The sequence below is a fragment of the Lacerta agilis genome, chromosome 1 (assembly GCF_009819535.1).
Source record: "Lacerta agilis isolate rLacAgi1 chromosome 1, rLacAgi1.pri, whole genome shotgun sequence".
Lineage (NCBI taxonomy): Eukaryota > Metazoa > Chordata > Lepidosauria > Squamata > Lacertidae > Lacerta > Lacerta agilis.
Window position 1 is genome coordinate 70,114,024 of NC_046312.1, and position 18,011 is coordinate 70,132,034.

Genomic DNA, 18,011 nt, shown 5'->3' on the forward strand with positions numbered 1-18,011 from the left:
TATGGAAGGGAGAAGTACAGAGCTCATGTAAGTCTTGTACGGTCCCCTAAATATGTATGGCTGCTAATATTAATCCCTGTTGCTTTCAGATCCAAACAAATATGAGACAGAATACCACTTATTTCCTCAAATGCAGTTCTGACTGTGATCCAGTTCCATAAGATTGTGCACTGGTAGTGACTAACTTTATAAACATGTGGAAGTTTTACTCTCACTTGGTCCCTAAACAAAAAACATGGACTTTAAAGCTGGTGTCTCTTTGCTTTCGTCTCTGAAGAGCTGGTGGTTAGCCTGAAGTGACTTTTGCCTGCTGAAGGTCTTCAGAGGATAATCTGAAAGGTATAATTTGTTCCCTTATCACTCTCTAAGGGAAGGGAAAATAGCAAATAGTTGAACCTTTTGGAAAGATGGGTCCTAGAGATCCTCTTTGCCTTTTCTGCTCTTTCAAAAGTCATGCTAGCCAGCACGTATATCGGTGTAAAATTGGTGGCATAATTATCTTAAAAGTCATTGCACTGACATGAAGTTTTCTTAAGCAACGAGAGTCTGCCAATTTCACATTCCAGTTAAACAATTCATTCTCTGCTTGGCCCTAGTTGATCATGTGCTTTATTCCTGGGGAAATGTCTCTATACTAATGAGAATCCTACTTATTTTAAATATGAAATCCTACTTATTTTAAATATTGTGATGGTTTTTTTTTTACAAGTTGTTCTGTATAGTTCCTCTACTTAAAATTGCAGTTTGTGGTAGTAGAACATACTATTTTTGCTTTTTTTTTAAAAAAGTGAGGGAATCAAATAGGAAGTCTAAAAAGGGAGCTTCAAAATGGTGGCAGGATGTCTTTTAAAAACAACAACCAAACTTTTGTTTTCTTCTTGTCTCAATAAATGTCATGTCAATATAATTGCCAGATTGTTCGTTGTACAGTATGTTTACATGGGAAAAAGCTTTTCTTTCTCATTTCAATTTCCCGTTAAGCCATAAGTAAACAAGAACCTATTAAAGTTAGGGGAGGATGAAGTGGTCAGTGATCCCCAGAATGGGAAACAGTAGAGGAAAAGAGACAAGAGTAGAAGTGGGGAAAAGAAGATTGAAGCCAAGCAAAAGTTAACATCTTTCTTTTCAGGACATGTTTGCACCCTTTGTGGGGGAGATGACTGTGAGCATTTTAGGAAGATGCCTTATGGCTTCTCATTGTATTTTTTGGGATAAATGCAGCACTTGGAAGCCAGAAGTCCCCTTTTGCTACTGGAAAACCTCTTCTGCTCACAGGCTAATGGAAGACTGCTGCATAATCCCCCAAAACCAGATAAATTCTTTCATAAGATATTATTTCCCACTAGAATTTATACACTGCAGCCTGTAACCTCCTTACTCACTATTACTTCTCATACTGTAATGCTGCACTGTGGGAATAATTGAATTTTGCAGAACATGAATGATTTGATACATTAAATATTTACCAATGATGGGACTAAGATTGATCTGGAAGATTTATCTCTTTCACTTTCTGCTCCCCTTAAAACTGGATACTCTTAACAAAGGACAAATGGTAAGTGTGTGAGAGAGACGTTTTCTCCAGACAAAAATTGTCCTCTCATCTTGTATTTGCTGCAACAGGGAACTTGCTTTCAATGCCAGAAGGACTTCACAATACAGGAATTAAAGCACAATATATCTTCTAGTGAGTCAGACAATTGGTGCTTCTAGACTAGATCATTTCTAACACAGGCCTGTCCACAGGTAGAGGCATTGGCAGACATCTTTCCTAGCCATGTCTTAATGCCCCAATAGATCTTATTGTGTATTTTAATTACCCGGTATGTATTGATTTTATACTTGAAAATGACTTAGAAGTCATCTTGGCATAAACATGATAGATAAGTAAGTAAGTAAGTAAGTCAATAATGTTGTCTGAGATCCTTCCGAGTAGAGATGCTTGAAACCAGGGGTGCCAACCTGAATAAAATATTGTGGGGAGCCAGGTAAGCCCTGCCCCACATAATCACATGATGCAGTGCATACACCCCATTCGAATGGAAATGCCCACCAACTTTGCTGGGGCCTGCCCCTCTCAAATATTTTATCATGGGGGCCAAAGCTCCCAAGGCCCTGAGGAGTTGGATCCTAGGCTTGGAACTGAAGCTGGGGCTTCTACATTCAGGGCATATGCTATGCTACCAATTACAGGTAGGTAGCTGTGTTGGTCTGCCATAGTAGAAACAAAATTAAAAAAATTCCTTCCAGTAGCACCTTAGAGACCAACTAAGTTTGTTATGGTATGAGCCTGCATGCATACAAAAGCTCATACCAATAACAAACTTAGTTGGTCTCTAAGGTGTCTAAGGTGCTACTGGAAGGATTTTATTTTATTTTATTTTGCTACACTACCAAGTTATGGATCCCTGTCTCCAAACACACCTGGAGTGGGAGTAAATGCTTGTACACAGGACCTCCTCAAAGTGTGTTTTTATTATTTTGAAACAAACCAAGAATTTGGCAGATTTACCACCACCAACAAGTTATCAGAATCCTGTTAAAAGACACAGTAGCTCAGTGTCTGGGAATTACCATTTTATTTTCAAAATACACTATTGCATTAAAAGGTAGTTTGGAAATTATGCTGTATATTTGGATATCTTGGCACACTGGAACAACAGCAGATGTGAAACATTAAAACAAAATCATTTTTGAATATAGAGCAATTAAGGAAATGTAAATGCTGTATCTGTAAAGATTCAAAATAGCAATTCAGAAATACATTAAGCATTGAGTTATTTATATCATCAGTATCCTCGCTGAATTCCCCCCCATCTTCTGTGCTTTAAGTATTAGTTTGTTAGAAATTACTCATGTATAGGATTGTACTATATCTTCCTTTGAGAAAGGGTCGAACTCTCCTAAACAATTTCACCTGTAGTGTACTTAGGACAGTTTCAGAATTGGCTCCTGTCTCTTTTTATCATCTCCAATGAATTATTCAGCTGTTGGCAGTTATAAGCAACCACAAACCATGGCTCTTGAAAGGAAATAAAATTACATGCTGCTCTGAGAGTTCAAACACAAGGCCGTGAATGATTTGCAGAATATCATGTTCATCTTATTCACACTTCTTGACTGATAGAAGTCTGATTTGACAAAAATAACTTGATACCTATACATCTCCAGAATGCTTATGTTTTGTTTCTCCCATCTTAAAAAAATGTCCTGTAATAGGGGAGGGAAAAATGGTTAATGCCCATTTCTGTCAAGGTGGGATACAACTTGAGAAAGCAAAACCAAATTATACGATAAAATTAGCATTTACAGTGCTTAACCCTTCAGAGCATGATCACAAAAGACTCATGCACATCAACATGACAAATGAAGAAGCCTAAAACATTTACTGATGGTGAGCATAGCCTCTATTTTTCTAGGAAGGTTAGGAAAGGTTAGGAAATGGGTGGTGGGTGGGTGGGAGGTGGTGGACAGGAATGTAGAATGAGTCACACTTTTTCTTTTTGTACTTCTTCCCTGTGAAGAGATGCAAGTACTGTTTCTGCATCTGCAGTTCATACATCAGGCTGTAGTGGAATTGTTAAGTGGAGCGTTGTAGTGTGAGTTCCCCACAGAACATTGCCCCAGAAGCTCAAAAAGAGGAAGCATGACTCACTTGTAATTTCTCTCCATGACTTGTAAAGGGTAAAAATTCTCCTTCATTTATAAGCAACTTTAGGATTGGAATTGAGAAGCTTTACCGAGATCAGGTATGGGAAAACTGGGGCCCTCCAGATATTGCTGGACTCCAGCTCTCATCAGCCCCAGGCACCATGGCCAATAGTGAGAGATTATGGGAGTTGTAGTTCAACAACATCTGGAGAGCCACAGCTTTCCTATATGCCTTTTTAGAAACCATGAGTTCACAGTGCAATCCTATGTGCACATTCACTCAGATGCAAGCTCCATTGAATTTTAATGACATCAGAAGATTCTAAGTCACTCTGTAATAAAAAAAGCATAGTATCAACACCAAGAATGAACAAAAACATGTGTTCCTTTGGCAAGCCTGATTATAAGTTTAAATATCCAATTTGATGTTAATAGGATTTAAAGAACAAGCAGCTGTGTACTGCACACATCCCTGTAAATTCTGAAAACAGAAGTGTTATTCTTTAAGGTTTTGCTAATTGTACAAGCAGTGGAAGTTGATGTTTTTGTATGACAGAGTTGATTGGATCCAATCTTGTAAAGTTCTGACTGCATGTTTTTGAGGGAGCTATTAGTTACTTAGCTAATACAGAGTGAAAAAGAACTGAAGAAAAATGAATTTTTGTAGTCTCTGCCAATTTTTTGTGTCAAACATATCACATTGGAAGCAATTAGAGAAAAGGGCAAATAATACTACATGATACATGAATATTCTTGCTACAGGGTCCACAGTTTTAGAACTAATAGAAGAAAATGAGAAATACCAATTCCAAAGAACATTCTGCAAAGTTTTTCAGTGGCATGCAAAGTATAGGCAGGTCCATGCATTGCAATGTACACATTTGAACAAAAACATAATACAGTATGTGCACCCGGCTTTGCTATTCACCATGAGGGAACACTGCAGTGGTTACAGCTGCAGAAGATACCCTTGTCTGTACACTGCAGCACTGCCTTCAAAAACCTTTCTGTTTATGTTGGGGATGACAGATGATGAAGGAATAGGGCTAAATATATAGGATATGAAAACACACAATAAGTATGGAAGTTACTCCTCTGCTTGCTTGCACTCCTCTATGTGTCTACTAATAACTACCAACACCAGTGTTGTTTATGCATTCTAACATTGTGACACCAGATGGCAATGTGGAGTTCCATTTTTGCTAACCCAATTTCTCATACAAATCTTGCAACACTTTTAACTGAAACACTTCTTTGATGTGTCTAGATCCAGCCCCATTCTCAGGACCGGTGCTAGGGCTTCTAGCGCCCTAGGCAAACCACCTTCTGGCGCGCTCCCGCCCACCCCCTGCCAAAGCCTGCTTTAGCGGGAGCTGGGGGGTGGTGTAGGGGGCAAGCAGCACCTCTCCGCTACAGCGGAGAAGCTGCTGCTAGCCCATCCCGCCCCCATGCCCAAGCCTGGCCGGCGCCCCCTCCATTTTGGCGCCCTAGGCAATTGCCTATTTCGCCTAAATGGACGCGCCAGCCCTGCCCATTCTCCCTTCCTCTCCCCCTCCCCTCCCACTTTCTCCACTGCTGCTGCATCCTGCCTTTTATGCAGAAGCTGGGAGCATGAGGTGGGTCTTTCAGTGTTGCTGCTGTCCTGTTGCATCACTTCCTGCATTATTGTTCTTTCATCTGGTCAGGCCAGGAAAGAGAAGGTAAGCAGCAATGAAGGCAGCTACAGCTTCCATGTCCTCCTGACAATTCTTTGCCCTAGGTCTATTTTTGAAATATTTCCCTAGGTTCTATATTTCTTAGCATTTAATCTGTTTTTGTTGATATCTGTTCATTTCGTTGACATTCTTCTTCTTAAAATGTGGCCACTAAAGTTTGAGCCTACATCTAAGGACCCTAGCTGAAGTCAAATAAGAGAGACATCTACTTTATTTCTGTGAACTAAGATATGATTATAGAAGTGAAACCTTACATTTCATCATCATATTCCTTGGGAGGAGACACAGCAATGACCAAATCAATCCAATCCTGCAAAAGAAAAGTTGTCATAAATATTAGATCTAAATCACCAGTGGCTAATCAGGATGAAGGCAAATGCAGTTAGTACTCTTTCATGATGTGCATTTTTCCGATATGGCAGGCAACACATCTAAGCTTCATGCCTGTTATCATAAAGGAAGCAAGTAAAGTAGAGCCACAAGCTGGCAACATGGATATGTGGAAATGGGGCATTCAGGTTGTGTGTGTGTGTGTATCGGGATGGTTGAAGAACCGCAAGACACAACTCCTTCCCTAATTCTTAATGTGTTAATAGCATCCATGTTCAGTAGAGAAGTTGTGTATTACTATGCACTGTATAATACAATTGTTTTAAGTTTATAATACATTTTCCAGTGTGGGATTCCTAGACCTTCTTTACTTCTATTTCAAGATAGGGCATATACGTTATTTTTAACTTTATGTTTACCACTACCTTTGAAAATTGTCTATTGCTTTTCATAAGGAGAGCAGGAAACATGAATATCTGATATGTAAAATGTAGATTAGGAAATGCAGACTAACTTACCCCACCCATGTTCCAGGCTTTTGCAAGAGTCGCCTGAGCTTCATCCAATTTAACATCCAACAATATCTTGCCATTCACAGCCATGATTTCATCCCCTTTCACAATGCCTCCTGAAAAAGAAAATACAAAGCAAAGACTAGAGTATTTAATGAAGGCAGCAATCCTGGGTAGGGGAAACTATGCCACACCATACCAAAATAATGTTACAGGGTGGGAGTAGGGGGCTGACGCCTGTGGATCCCAACCAAGTCTGTGATTAAGTATCTATAAGATTCTAGTGTACACTAGAAGGAACTGCTAAACTGTTTAAACCAGTTTGCTAAGTTAAAGGCCCTAGTTTGGCCTGTAAGCACCCCATCTGCATGACTAAAAAGTTGGCCATGTTGCCATGTAAGCAAGTAGCTGGTGATACTCTTCCAGGAGCAGTAAGGATCCCCTCTCATTACCCGGCTGGATGCCATGTCATCTTGGGGGTAGGAGAACAATAGGCTAGGGAGCTTTTAAGCTGAAAACTGTAAAAGAGCCACAGAGGCTTGATTTGCTCTGTGTGCTGAATCCAAAGCAGCGGTGCCGAGTTGCAGCCAACATTTTTTTTGGGGGGGGGCGAGCATTGTGTGTGCATGATGTCACACGAACCATGCCCCCCCATCCAGCCAGGCCAACACGGCCCACCATCCTCCACCTACCCACTGCCAGCTGTCTTACCTTGTATAAGGGATATGTGGGGCAAACATGCTTCGCCCTGTGCGTTCCCGGCAGAGATCACCAACATGCCTTTGGCCAAACCCACACAGGGATGACTCAGGGAGGGTGTTGTGAGCAGTGTGCCCCCCATCCAAAATGCACCCAGGGCAATCGTCCCAGTAGCAGCCCCCATGCTACACTCCTGATGAGAAGGGATATCATTTTTGTCAATTCCCCCCTCCCTGTTAAAGCTCTACAAATCATCTTCAGAGAGTTGGGGAACCCTCTGGAACAGCATGGGTGGTGGCATGGGGAGAAGGTTGCAGAAGGAGGGGGAAATTTGTAAAAATAGCTTCCCTCCCCACTGTAAAAAGAGGAAGCCTCAGTTCCTTCAGCAGAGGAATGCTACTGAATACAAACCACAATTATTAACAAAGTATTTATACATTTACAACAAGTAAATAATAGATATCTGCCTCAAGAATTCCATTGCTAAAAAAAGAGCTTTGTAAGGTTTGAAAGATGGCAAAAAATGTCAACGTAACTGTTTAATCAAATGAGTGACATGATTTCATCTTTTCTATTGTCCTTGATCAAAGCTACCCACCATGTTTGTCTGCAGCACCACCTTCATAAATAGCAGACACCACTATCTTTCCAATTGGTGAATTGATGCCTCCTTCTACTGCAAGATCTAATGATCCTTCCTGTTAAGAAAAACGTAATTCAGAAAAGATGAAAGAAAAGCACCTTTGTTCAGCCTTTAAGAGTTTTCAGAAGTAAAGCCAGTATCTATTTAAATAAATAAACAAATCAATAATACTGATGGAAGTGGTTTTTGGGCATGGGCCAAATCCTTCAATAATATCTGGTGTTAGGAGAAAAAGATTTTGGGCCATTCAGTGTGAGAGAGTGACGGCTGAACTTCATCACCAGCAAGTTTCATTTGAAAACGAGCACTGGTGCTACATTGGATATCCCAACAAAGAAACTGCCTCCTAAAGCTTAACCAGTTATCCTTCTTCCATCACAAACATTACCTTCTTTATGCGCAGAAGTCGCACATCTTTCCCCATAATCTGATCAGGTGAAAACTAGCAGAAAATCAAGAAACATGAGTTAGTTATCAGTACTTTTTCAAATGCGAAAGACAAATTACATAATGTGAAGCATGCATCTTACAGAACGTAGGCACTTCTAGATATAATCTATGCAGAACATTCCCTTTGCGGGTCTCTGCATTAGTTTCTGCATTAGTTCAGAAAGCTGAAAATGCCACCTGTGTCAAAAGGCAGCGCAAAGCACAAGAGATAACAAATGGCCTATGCTGTACTTGTAAACGTCTCCTTACCATTGTGTAGGGATCAAAGTTTTCCACATACTTCTGGAAGCCCTGCAAATAAAACTGGTAATCAAATACATGCATAGCAAACAATAAATGGGGAGGAGATGCTCCTAGATGAGCAAAGCCAGAAAAGAAATGAGATGATGACATATTAGACAGTTTGTCAACGTTCCTCCTGACAGTCAGAAGACATACAGAGAGATTCCAACTGTTTTAGGATGTAATAGTCAAATAAAATTATTCTAGAGAAGTTTCCTTAGACTTAGCTATTGACAAGTTACATTTGCCTATGGACAGTGAAGGCTACATGCAGATGATGTATTTTGCTGAACTCCACTAGCATAATTAAGGGAGAGTAGCAGGCTCTTGGTAGAGGTTCAGCAATATAAGGAAGGAGTAAAGCTAAGATGGAACTGGAAAGTTGGCTGCTACAAAGCAGAAAAACAAAATAAAGAAGAAAACATTTCTAAACAGTTTTTATTCAATTGAACATGCATCCACATTCATCTCTTCAGTGCATGCATAACTTTTTAACTGCCTGTCTAAAGCAAATCCAGCTCATTTTACTGCACATCTAGACTGCTCCTCTTAAATATCAGGGTGGTGAGACTGTATGGCTTTGGTCGTCTTCTGGTCTAACAGAATCCATGTGCCCATTTCACACACATTCAACACTGATCCACAACAGACATGCTTACATGTATTAAAATCAAGCACATATACCAGAGATTAACACTCATCCTAGTGGGATGATAAGCACGATAAATAGGATGGTAGACATGCTGGGATAGTCCTGTTTTATTAATTTCAGTGTAGTTTTAGGCGTGTCAAACTTTCTCATTGTTGACCCCGCTCCCTTTATTAACTCATTTGGGTCAGTTTTTAGATTTCTGGTTTCAGGTTTCACAGATTCTAGATTTGTTGTTTGATGAATAGCTGTGTTCACAAAGCACTTTACTTGCAAATACCGGTAGTACAACTCTGATATAATATGGTTTATAATAATGAATTCTGTAAAGAAGACGAAAATGAAAGTGATCTGGGCAGTCTTTCTATGTTAGAAAGAAATATTCTGAACAAATGTCTTAGAACAGGGAGTTGTAATTTGAGTGAAACCACTGGTTCATGGTGTGATTTAAAGCAAATCACTTCATCTTCCTTAACCTCAATGTCAGTTTCATAACAAACAGATGTTGTCCCTGAAGAATACTTTCCTGGGAAAGTATGTTTTAAGAAAGAGTAAATACAATACCTTTAAACAAACACAGGCTGGATGCAATAAACAAATCATTACCACTCCAGAATAAACACTGTGAAATGCATTTAGTGTTTCTGGGAAAAGTGTCACCAAACTGTTTTCATTGTGTACTACTAACAGGTGTACAACCACTGGGCACTGCTACATTAAAATTAAAATTGCAGATCTAGTATTGTCCTTCTGCTTCATGGTGAAAGGAGAAAACATTAGCAGACTGATTCCAAGTAGGAAGGCAACAACTTTATTCCCATATTTTAAAACCACATCATTTGGCCCTGTGAGTTTGTTTGTTTGTTTTGTTTTAATAAACCAAAACAAATAATCAGCACGGGTGGGGTGGGGAAAAGCAAGGTCAGGACTGTGGAGTGGGGGAAGAGGGGCTTTAACCCTTTGCCAAATCAGGGCAAAGAAAGCTCCCACTGATGTCTTAAAATATCATCAGTATTTTTAGTGCTTGTAATTAGAACCAAAGGTGTTTTTCATGTACTTTGGTCTTTAGTGCAAACTTTTTCTTTCACTAATTACTTCTGTAGGGACCCCCCAGTCCAGACTAGTACTTTGATGTAGGGTTTGGGAGCCATTAAACTTTATCCTGCAGCTCTAGTCCCAACCTGGACTGGGCCTCTCTTCACCTGCAATCTGCATCAGGGAACGGAGCTCCCATTTGTTTAAACTGGAGCTTTTTCTCCCAGTGCAAATTGCAGGTGCAGGGGCCCTGATCAGAACTACAGAAGGGGGCAAAGGGTTGGATGCCACACCCTAGTCTTAATGCATAGTCCTCCCCAGAGTGGTGATTTGTGATAGAAGCAGCTTTCACTCGGGAACAAACTACGTGATAAACATTGTGTATGACTCCTAGTTTCTCAATATGCTAGCAGGAGTTGCATGCATTCATCAAGAGAGTATAAAGCTTGATTAAGATAACGATTTTAATCCATTATTATTTTAGAAAGTTATACTGTGTCCTTATTCCAAATGACAACAGAGGGGGGGGGGAAACAAAGAGCGGGAGAATGCTAGTATCAAAGCACAACTGAAAGACAAAAATGCCACACAAACAAAGAAAATGTTATTTTACTTGTTTTTTGTTATTTTTAAATGATGAATTGTAAACCACCATCCTTTTAAACATCTCTTGAGGCTGAAAAAAAAGACAGAAACAAATTGCCAAGTGTGCAATTAGTTATCCAACAAATACATTAGCAAGAGCAAGGTTACTTTTGTACATGTACAAACTTATTCTGCACAGTTGAGCTATCATGGATAAGTTGCGCTTCAAATAGACACTGCCTATCTGGACTATCTGGACGCCCTCTCACAGAAGGAGAGGGAATAAGATGAAGACATGAGAGGCAATGAAGTAATAGTTAAATAGGATAACTTAAGGAGACGACTCAGGTATATTAGGTTAAGATACTAGAACTTATTTTAGTATCCTGTAAAAAATACTACTACTTCTGGTTATTGCTTTTTATAGATAAATATGTTTACTGTTTTAACTGTGTTCTGGCCTGGCTGGATTATAAAGGTCAGTATCTCTCATCCCACATATCCTGTGTGGATATACTCAGTTAAGTGTACAGGAGAAGAGTCCTATAGGTCTCTTAACTCACATGGGATTGGCAGCAGGTAGGTATTGTGAAGACTATTAATGGAAGGCTGGATTCAGGGCAGTAGCTGAGTGGCTGATCTATTTGACCTCCAGGGGCCAGGGTCTTGTAGGAGACCCTAGGAATGCCACCCATGTTAAGAGCTTAAGATCTGTCACACGTCACAATATATCTGACATGTTCAGTTTGCATTCTGGGTTAGAACTCAGAAGGAAAGACGGATGCTAATTGTGAGCAGATCACTTGACATGCCATACCCAACACACTTGCAGCATGCAAATTATATATAGGATTAATCTTACCAGGGCTTCTGATTTGATTGCTGGTCTGACCATGATATTGTGGTCAGGATGCAGCATGACAGGTTTGGAGACTATGGGTACAGCTGGGCGACGCAGGGCAGGAGGGCTTGGAGAAAATTGCTACGGAGGTGCAATTTAAGAATATTACAGAAAACACCTGTGTGCTTTATACATTCTAAATAATTCAGACACTTCATCAACATCTATCAAGTCCCATGAAACTCATATGAAGGTAACCCACACCACCCACAATACCAACCAATAGGGGTGGGTGTGGGTGGGAAACTTTACAGTTTGAACAACAATTTAAGCACCCAGCAATACTAGACTCAGGGCCATTTGGATATTTCATTCAGAATGCTTGCTTTTGCACTGATAGCTAGGACCATAAAACTAGGCATTTCATAAATAAAATAACTAGTTTCTTCTGAGATCTGAAAGTCTTATGGTATTATGTTAGAAGGCTGCCACATTTTCTTTATTTACTATGTATATATTTATATATATGACATACCAATGGGCTGCCTGATGCAGACGACATTTTGCTGAGGTGACTTGTATTTCGTGTAACCTAAATGACAACAGGTTTCATATGGGGTATGATGACTTATGGTTTGGACATACCACACAACCAATAATCATTTGAAAAACCAATCAGTTTATGACAGAAAGAAGAATAACATGTAGGTGACAAAATATGTACTTCTTTTGAAGCAAGTGTGACAACCTTCAGATATTTTGACCCTTCAAAGAGCTGTCTTACTTTAAAATAGGATAAAAAAAATTATAATGCAAATGGTTAAATAACTTCCCCCTTTTAAATATTCTTAGCCCTTTATGGGTTTCCTCAACCCATTTATATTAATTAAAACAGCAATACTGTACACAGTTACCTGAGATTAAACCCTGCTGAACTCAATGTGGTTTAACTACATACTGTATATGTGTATAGGATTGTGCCATATATTAAAGTGGTCAATGACTAATACATTGAAACAAGCATGCAAATAATTGTGAACACAGACTAATCCCTACAATACAATTTAAAGCACTCTTATCTTATTTAAAAACACTGAAATCAACTTATGAAACAGAAACAAGCTAAACTATTGCAAACATGAACACTAGCATTTCCACCTGGATGGAGAACTGGTATTAAAAACTTCATGTACGAAAACCAGAAACCAAAGAAAGCCTTTTGAAACAACAAAGCATCACAAGCAGACAGAAAGAACATGCAGTTTGGGAGGACCAAGGATGGTCTTTAGCAGAAATCTGCAAAGAATGTGCACCTTTAGAGATCCCCATTGTGGTTAACAGATAGTAAATTGCATAGTGAGCTATCAGTAGCTCAACAGCAAATTTAGTACTTGATCATGGATGTGCTACTCAGAAGCACATTCATGTTTGATACTCAGCTGTTATGCACATTTGCTTTTTCTTACACAGACAAATATGTAGCAGAAAACACACACACTCAGTTGACTAATATAAGCTGTACAAATGTCTCCAGGCAGCACAAGAGGATTTCCAGAAATGTGCAAAAGACCACACTGGGGAGCGGAGGGCGGAAGAGAACAGGCATGATAAGACCATGTTCTAAAATGTGCTTATCTTTTATTTTGTGGGGGAGTGGGGATGCTGCAGTACAATATCATGCAGAGCAAAACTCACAGTGGAATATGTATATTTTCTGTTGACAACCTCAAACAGAAGCAGGAGGTGGTTGGGTTTGCCACAGATGCAAAACATATTCCATACTATGTCATACCTTTGGACTGGATAAATAGGTCTGCTCACTGGTCTGAGAACTAATTGGACTAAAGCTCCTTCCCTTGTAGCTTTTCATTTCCCAGTCATTCATTGAGTCTGCTGGCCCATTAGGCTGATAGCTGTGGCTGCCCACCCTTTCTTCCAAGTGAGTGGGCACAGGATGGAGAGTTGTAGCAGAAGGGGGTGGGGGAGAAGATGGGGGTGACAAGGGAGGAGGTGCAGCATGCACCCAAGAATGAGAAGGCGATGCAATCCATGATGCTGCAGTAGAGGGCATTGGAGGCGGTCCCCTAGGAGCTGGGACACTTGGTGGAGGAGGCGGGTAAGTCCCTGGGAATACAGGAGATGCATGGGGCAATGGAGGCAGAGGTGCTGGGCATTTTGGAGGCCTGCCAACATCATCTAAGCTGATATCATCAAGGTCAGTGGTGTGGAGCTGCAAACCACCAGCAAACCTCCGCACAGATGTAGCAGAAGGAGAAACAGCAGGACGTACACCTGTTGTCTAATATAATAACAAAAAAAAATCTGTTTTAATGTAGTAGTCATAGCACTTCCTTAAAACTACCTGAATACATCCTCACTAAGAGCAAACAACGGAGCACAATGCTGCCTGCTGCTATGAGAACATTTCATTTTCACGCAATGCCAATTGTCCGATTGGCCCACATACCAATATGTAGCAATTCAGGTCAAAGGAAACCAGTGTTTGCGACGGCAAATCCTACAGCTGAAAGAGACATTTCAAGAAGGTAAGAGCAATCCGTGGAAGCAAAATTAAAAGATAAAAACCTAGCTTCCCAACAGGGATTTCTATTGCAAGCGGTATAATTTAAGACTCCACATTCACACAATTGCATACATGTTTGTAAATTAGAAGGGATAGAAGACGTTGCAGAAACTTATACTGTTCATTTATTTGTGATACAATTGTGGGAAAGTTATCTCTAGCAGTGCTTTTTTTCTTTAAAAAAACAACAACATGTTTAGGGGTACTGTACTCTCATTTTCCTACTTGTATTGAAATACTGCCCCTCAATGAAGGCAAACTTAGATTCACAAAATGTTTAGGGGTATGTGTACCCCTGCGTCCCCCCAGAAAAGAAAGCACTGATCTCTAGGTTCTCCATTATGACATTTGACACAAGTTATTCTAATATTGGTTAGTAGGTGTATAGGATTGGTTTGCAGTCAAAACTAAGGTTTTTAGTGGGGGGAGGGTTTAGTTATGTAATAAGGTGTTTTCCCAGTAGTAATGTATGGAAGTGAGAGCTGGACCATAAAGAAGACTGATCGCAAAAGAATTGATGCTTTTGAATTATGGTGCTGGAGGAGACCCTTGAGAGTCCCATGGACTGCAAAATGATCAAACTTATCCATCCTTAAAGAAATCAGCCCTGAGTGCTCACTGGAAGGACAGATCCTGAAGTTGAGGCTCCAGTACTTTGGCCACCTCATGAGAAGAGAAGACTCCCTAGAAAAGACCCTGCTGTGGGAAAGATGGAGGGCACAAGGAGAAGGGGATGACAAAGGATGAGATGGTTGGACAATGTTCTCGAAGCGACTAGCATGAGTTTGGACAAACTGTGGGAGGCAGTGAAAGATAGGAGTGCCTGGCGTGCTCTGGTCCATGGGGTCACGAAGAGTCGGACACGACTGAACGACTGAACAACAACAACAACAAGGTGTCATATAGCAAGTATTAGATTTTAAAGCAGGCATAGGCAAACTCGGCCCTCCAGGTGTTTTTGGCCTACAGCTCCCATCATCCGTAGCTAACAGGACCAATGGTCAGGGATGATGGGAATTGTAGTTCCAAAACATTTGGAGGGCCGAGTTTGCCTATGCCTGTTGTAAAGGACTAGGTATCAGTAGAAGTTGCTGCTGGGAAGCTAGGCTTTTGTTCTAATTCTGCTTCTCTTTACTTTCTTAAAATGTCTTTCCTTAGAGAAAGGGCATCTATTTCTCTGGATGAATTTGAAACTCTCCCCACCATGTAAACTAAACAAGTGAGACTACTAGAGACAATACTGCTAACTGCATTTGTAAAATAGTTCGTAGATCAAAAAAAGAAAACAAAGACAGGCATTTTAGATATCTCAGTGGGTGGGGATCAGAGCATGATTTTACCTCAGGAGAATCATTCTCCACAGAGGAGATTTGTTCTAAACGTGTTTGACAAAGCATTTCCACCCAGTGCTGAGTCTTTTCTGATTCTGTTAAATCTTCTCGTTCAGTCTCAGATACCTGAGTCATATCACAGTCACAGAAGAAAGTGTAAAGCTATTGTTACAGATATATAATTCATATTCAATTGCGCAAAGTGAATTTCACTGTTAAAAATGTTGTGCACAGATACAAACATTGTTGTGATTCATCTCATTTTCCAATCTCTACCATATATTAAAAGTTAGAGGCATGCAGTCCTAGAAAGCATAAACACATGACCAATTGTGTCTGTCCACTACATCTGGAGGGCCGAGTTTGCCTATGCCTGTCATAGTGCCATTAGCCAATCAAAGAGGACCAAAGCTAAGCTTTTAAATTGTGATAACCACTTTTTGCTGTCTAGCTTGAGTTCTTGAACTACAGTGTCAATGTGATTTTTTTAAATTTTCATATATCTGAAGTTATTTTCAAATGTAAATACTCAAATAACACCCATATTTCCTCCCCCCAGGAATAAATGGTAAAACTAAAGGCATCAGAAAGAACATACCTCTTGTACAAGCCGGTTGATTTTCAGCTGTTTTTCTCTTTCTAGCTTCTCTTCCTTTTCCTTGAGAAGCTTTAGCTCAAACTCCAGTTGCATTTTGCTCTTTTTCTGCTCACTGAGACTGTCACTTTTGGATTTCTTTCTTTCTTTGCCTTTCTAGGTGATTTTTTATTATATTTACATACATTTAGAAAATATATATTTTGCAGGGGCTGAAAATGTACTACTTCAATCATCTGAGATTATATATACAAGAGCAGATGTCCTAAAAAAACGGGCTCTGTTAATATACACATGCAACCATTCACAGTGATTTCTGAGGCTGGGCATGAAGAAACAGCAGCCACATAATGCATTTAATTTTAACTAAACCTTGTTGGAAGGGCGAGATATTGAAAAGCTAGAGGCAAAATGTCAACGCTTTCACAATGTGTGTAGATGCCTTTGATACAGATTAACTGAAGACTACATCACTTTTAAAATATTACATAAACTGTGGTCTCTCTACAAATGAAGCAAGTACATGCTTAGATTATGGCTCTTACATAATAGGAGGTTGCATATGAAGTAGCAGTAATTATTCTATTGTGTAAGAAAATAATTCAGTATTTCACACACCCAAAACATTGTACAACATATTGCCAAAACAACACAGCAAACAACTGCAAAGGGGGGGGGCGGGGGGAAATGCAGAAAACTGTGGAGAACCAAACTGCTTCTTTGGAACTGTACAAGCAAAAACTGCCTTTCAGCTATTGGATTAATGTTAAAAATCCAGGGCTTTGTGTTTCCTAAAGAAAAGCCACATAAATCAGGTCTTGTATCTTTAGCAACTGTAAACAAATGATTCAGCTTCAGTCACTTGAAGCTGGTTGACAGTGGACTAGATCTGAATCTTACTTTGACATTGGGATAGTGTCTCCGCTGTAGCTGAGGGCAGCCTGCTAGTTTAGGAGGTGCAAAGCAGGTCACATCACACACTTATCTGGAAGTCGGGTCTATTGAACTCAATAGGACTTACTTCTGAGTAGGCATGCACAGGACTGCAGTACTAACAACACAGACATCTAAAAATAATTTGCACTGCTGCTCTGCTTATATTAAATATGAATTTTATTTCTGATATGAACTTAAAGGAAAACTGTCAAATCTAGCCAGTTCGCTCAAGCAGGCTTTTCAAACAAACATTGCAGATCATAGTGGAAGCTGTAGAACAGGACTGTGTTTGGCTGCTGCTGCAGACCAGAGTCCAATGTACATCAGTCCAATTCTGGAATATGCTGCTGAGCTTTCCAAGCACATGCATATAGATTGCAATTCTGTGCATAGTTACTGATGCATGTCCCATGGGAGAAAATAAAACTGATAGACTCGTAATATAGGGTAGGGTGAGATTACATCTTTAACCCTTTGTTCTTAAAGCTATTACTCCAGCATAAAGGTAAAGGTAAAGGTAACCCTGACCGTTAGGTCCAGTCGCAGATGACTCTGGGGCTGCAGCGCTCATCTCGCTCTATAGGCTGATGGAGCTGGCGTTTGTCTGCAGACAGCTTCCGGGTCATGTGGCCAGCATGACTAAACCACTTCTGGCAAACCAGAGCAACACACGGAAACACCATTTACCTTCCCACTGGAGTGGTACCTATTTATCTACTTGCACTTTGACGTGCTTCCGAACTACTAGGTGGGCAGGAGCTGGGACCGAGCAACGGGAGCTCACCCCGTCGCAGGGATTCGAACCGCCAACCTTCTGATCGGCAAGCCCTAGGCTCTGTGGTTTAGACCACAGCGCCACCTGCATCCCTATTACTCCAGCATACTCCATGTTTAAATAGCACGGAGTGGAATTGCATGTATTGGGAGTGGCACAAATCCTGAACTCATGCAAGGCATTTTTCTTTGCATCTAAGTCACTGTGACGTAAACAAACTTTCCCTTAATTTCATGCTCATCAATAAATTTACATGAGTGTACAATTTATTGGGAAAAATGCAGAATGGATTAGAATGCACTTTCCACAGCAAACCTTCTCAACATTCACACTCAACATTCTTTGTACCTTGCGAATTGTGGGAAATTTTCCTTCATACCGATAAAACCACCCAAAAG

General features: G+C 40.2%; 1 protein-coding gene and 1 long non-coding RNA gene across 5 annotated transcripts in view; one reads left to right on the top strand and one right to left on the bottom strand.

Annotated features, from left to right (window-relative positions):
• Window positions 1-18,011, top strand: part of LOC117049150 — a 42,815-nt gene that overhangs the window by 102 nt on the left and 24,702 nt on the right. The window contains exon 1 of the long non-coding RNA XR_004426922.1: window positions 1-27. This exon is cut by the window's left edge and continues 102 nt beyond it. This is a non-coding gene — a long non-coding RNA (uncharacterized LOC117049150). The remainder of the gene's footprint in view (window positions 28-18,011) is intronic.
• Window positions 2,540-18,011, bottom strand: part of USH1C (USH1 protein network component harmonin) — a 52,904-nt gene continuing 37,432 nt past the window's right edge. For 3 of the 4 annotated variants that reach the window (XM_033153818.1, XM_033153812.1, XM_033153826.1), the window contains exons 16-21: window positions 8,250-8,291; window positions 7,939-7,992; window positions 7,506-7,605; window positions 6,215-6,324; window positions 5,621-5,676; window positions 2,540-3,210 (exon numbers count right to left, since the gene is read on the bottom strand). In XM_033153818.1, the coding sequence (XP_033009709.1) occupies window positions 3,198-3,210; window positions 5,621-5,676; window positions 6,215-6,324; window positions 7,506-7,605; window positions 7,939-7,992; window positions 8,250-8,291 (375 nt within the window). In that variant the 3' untranslated portion in view covers window positions 2,540-3,197. Of the gene's footprint in view, window positions 3,211-5,616; window positions 5,677-6,214; window positions 6,325-7,505; window positions 7,606-7,938; window positions 7,993-8,249; window positions 8,292-10,579; window positions 10,643-11,413; window positions 11,534-13,184; window positions 13,678-15,290; window positions 15,434-15,905; window positions 16,059-17,961 lie in introns of those variants that run through there. The other variant, XM_033153835.1, reaches the window with a different exon arrangement.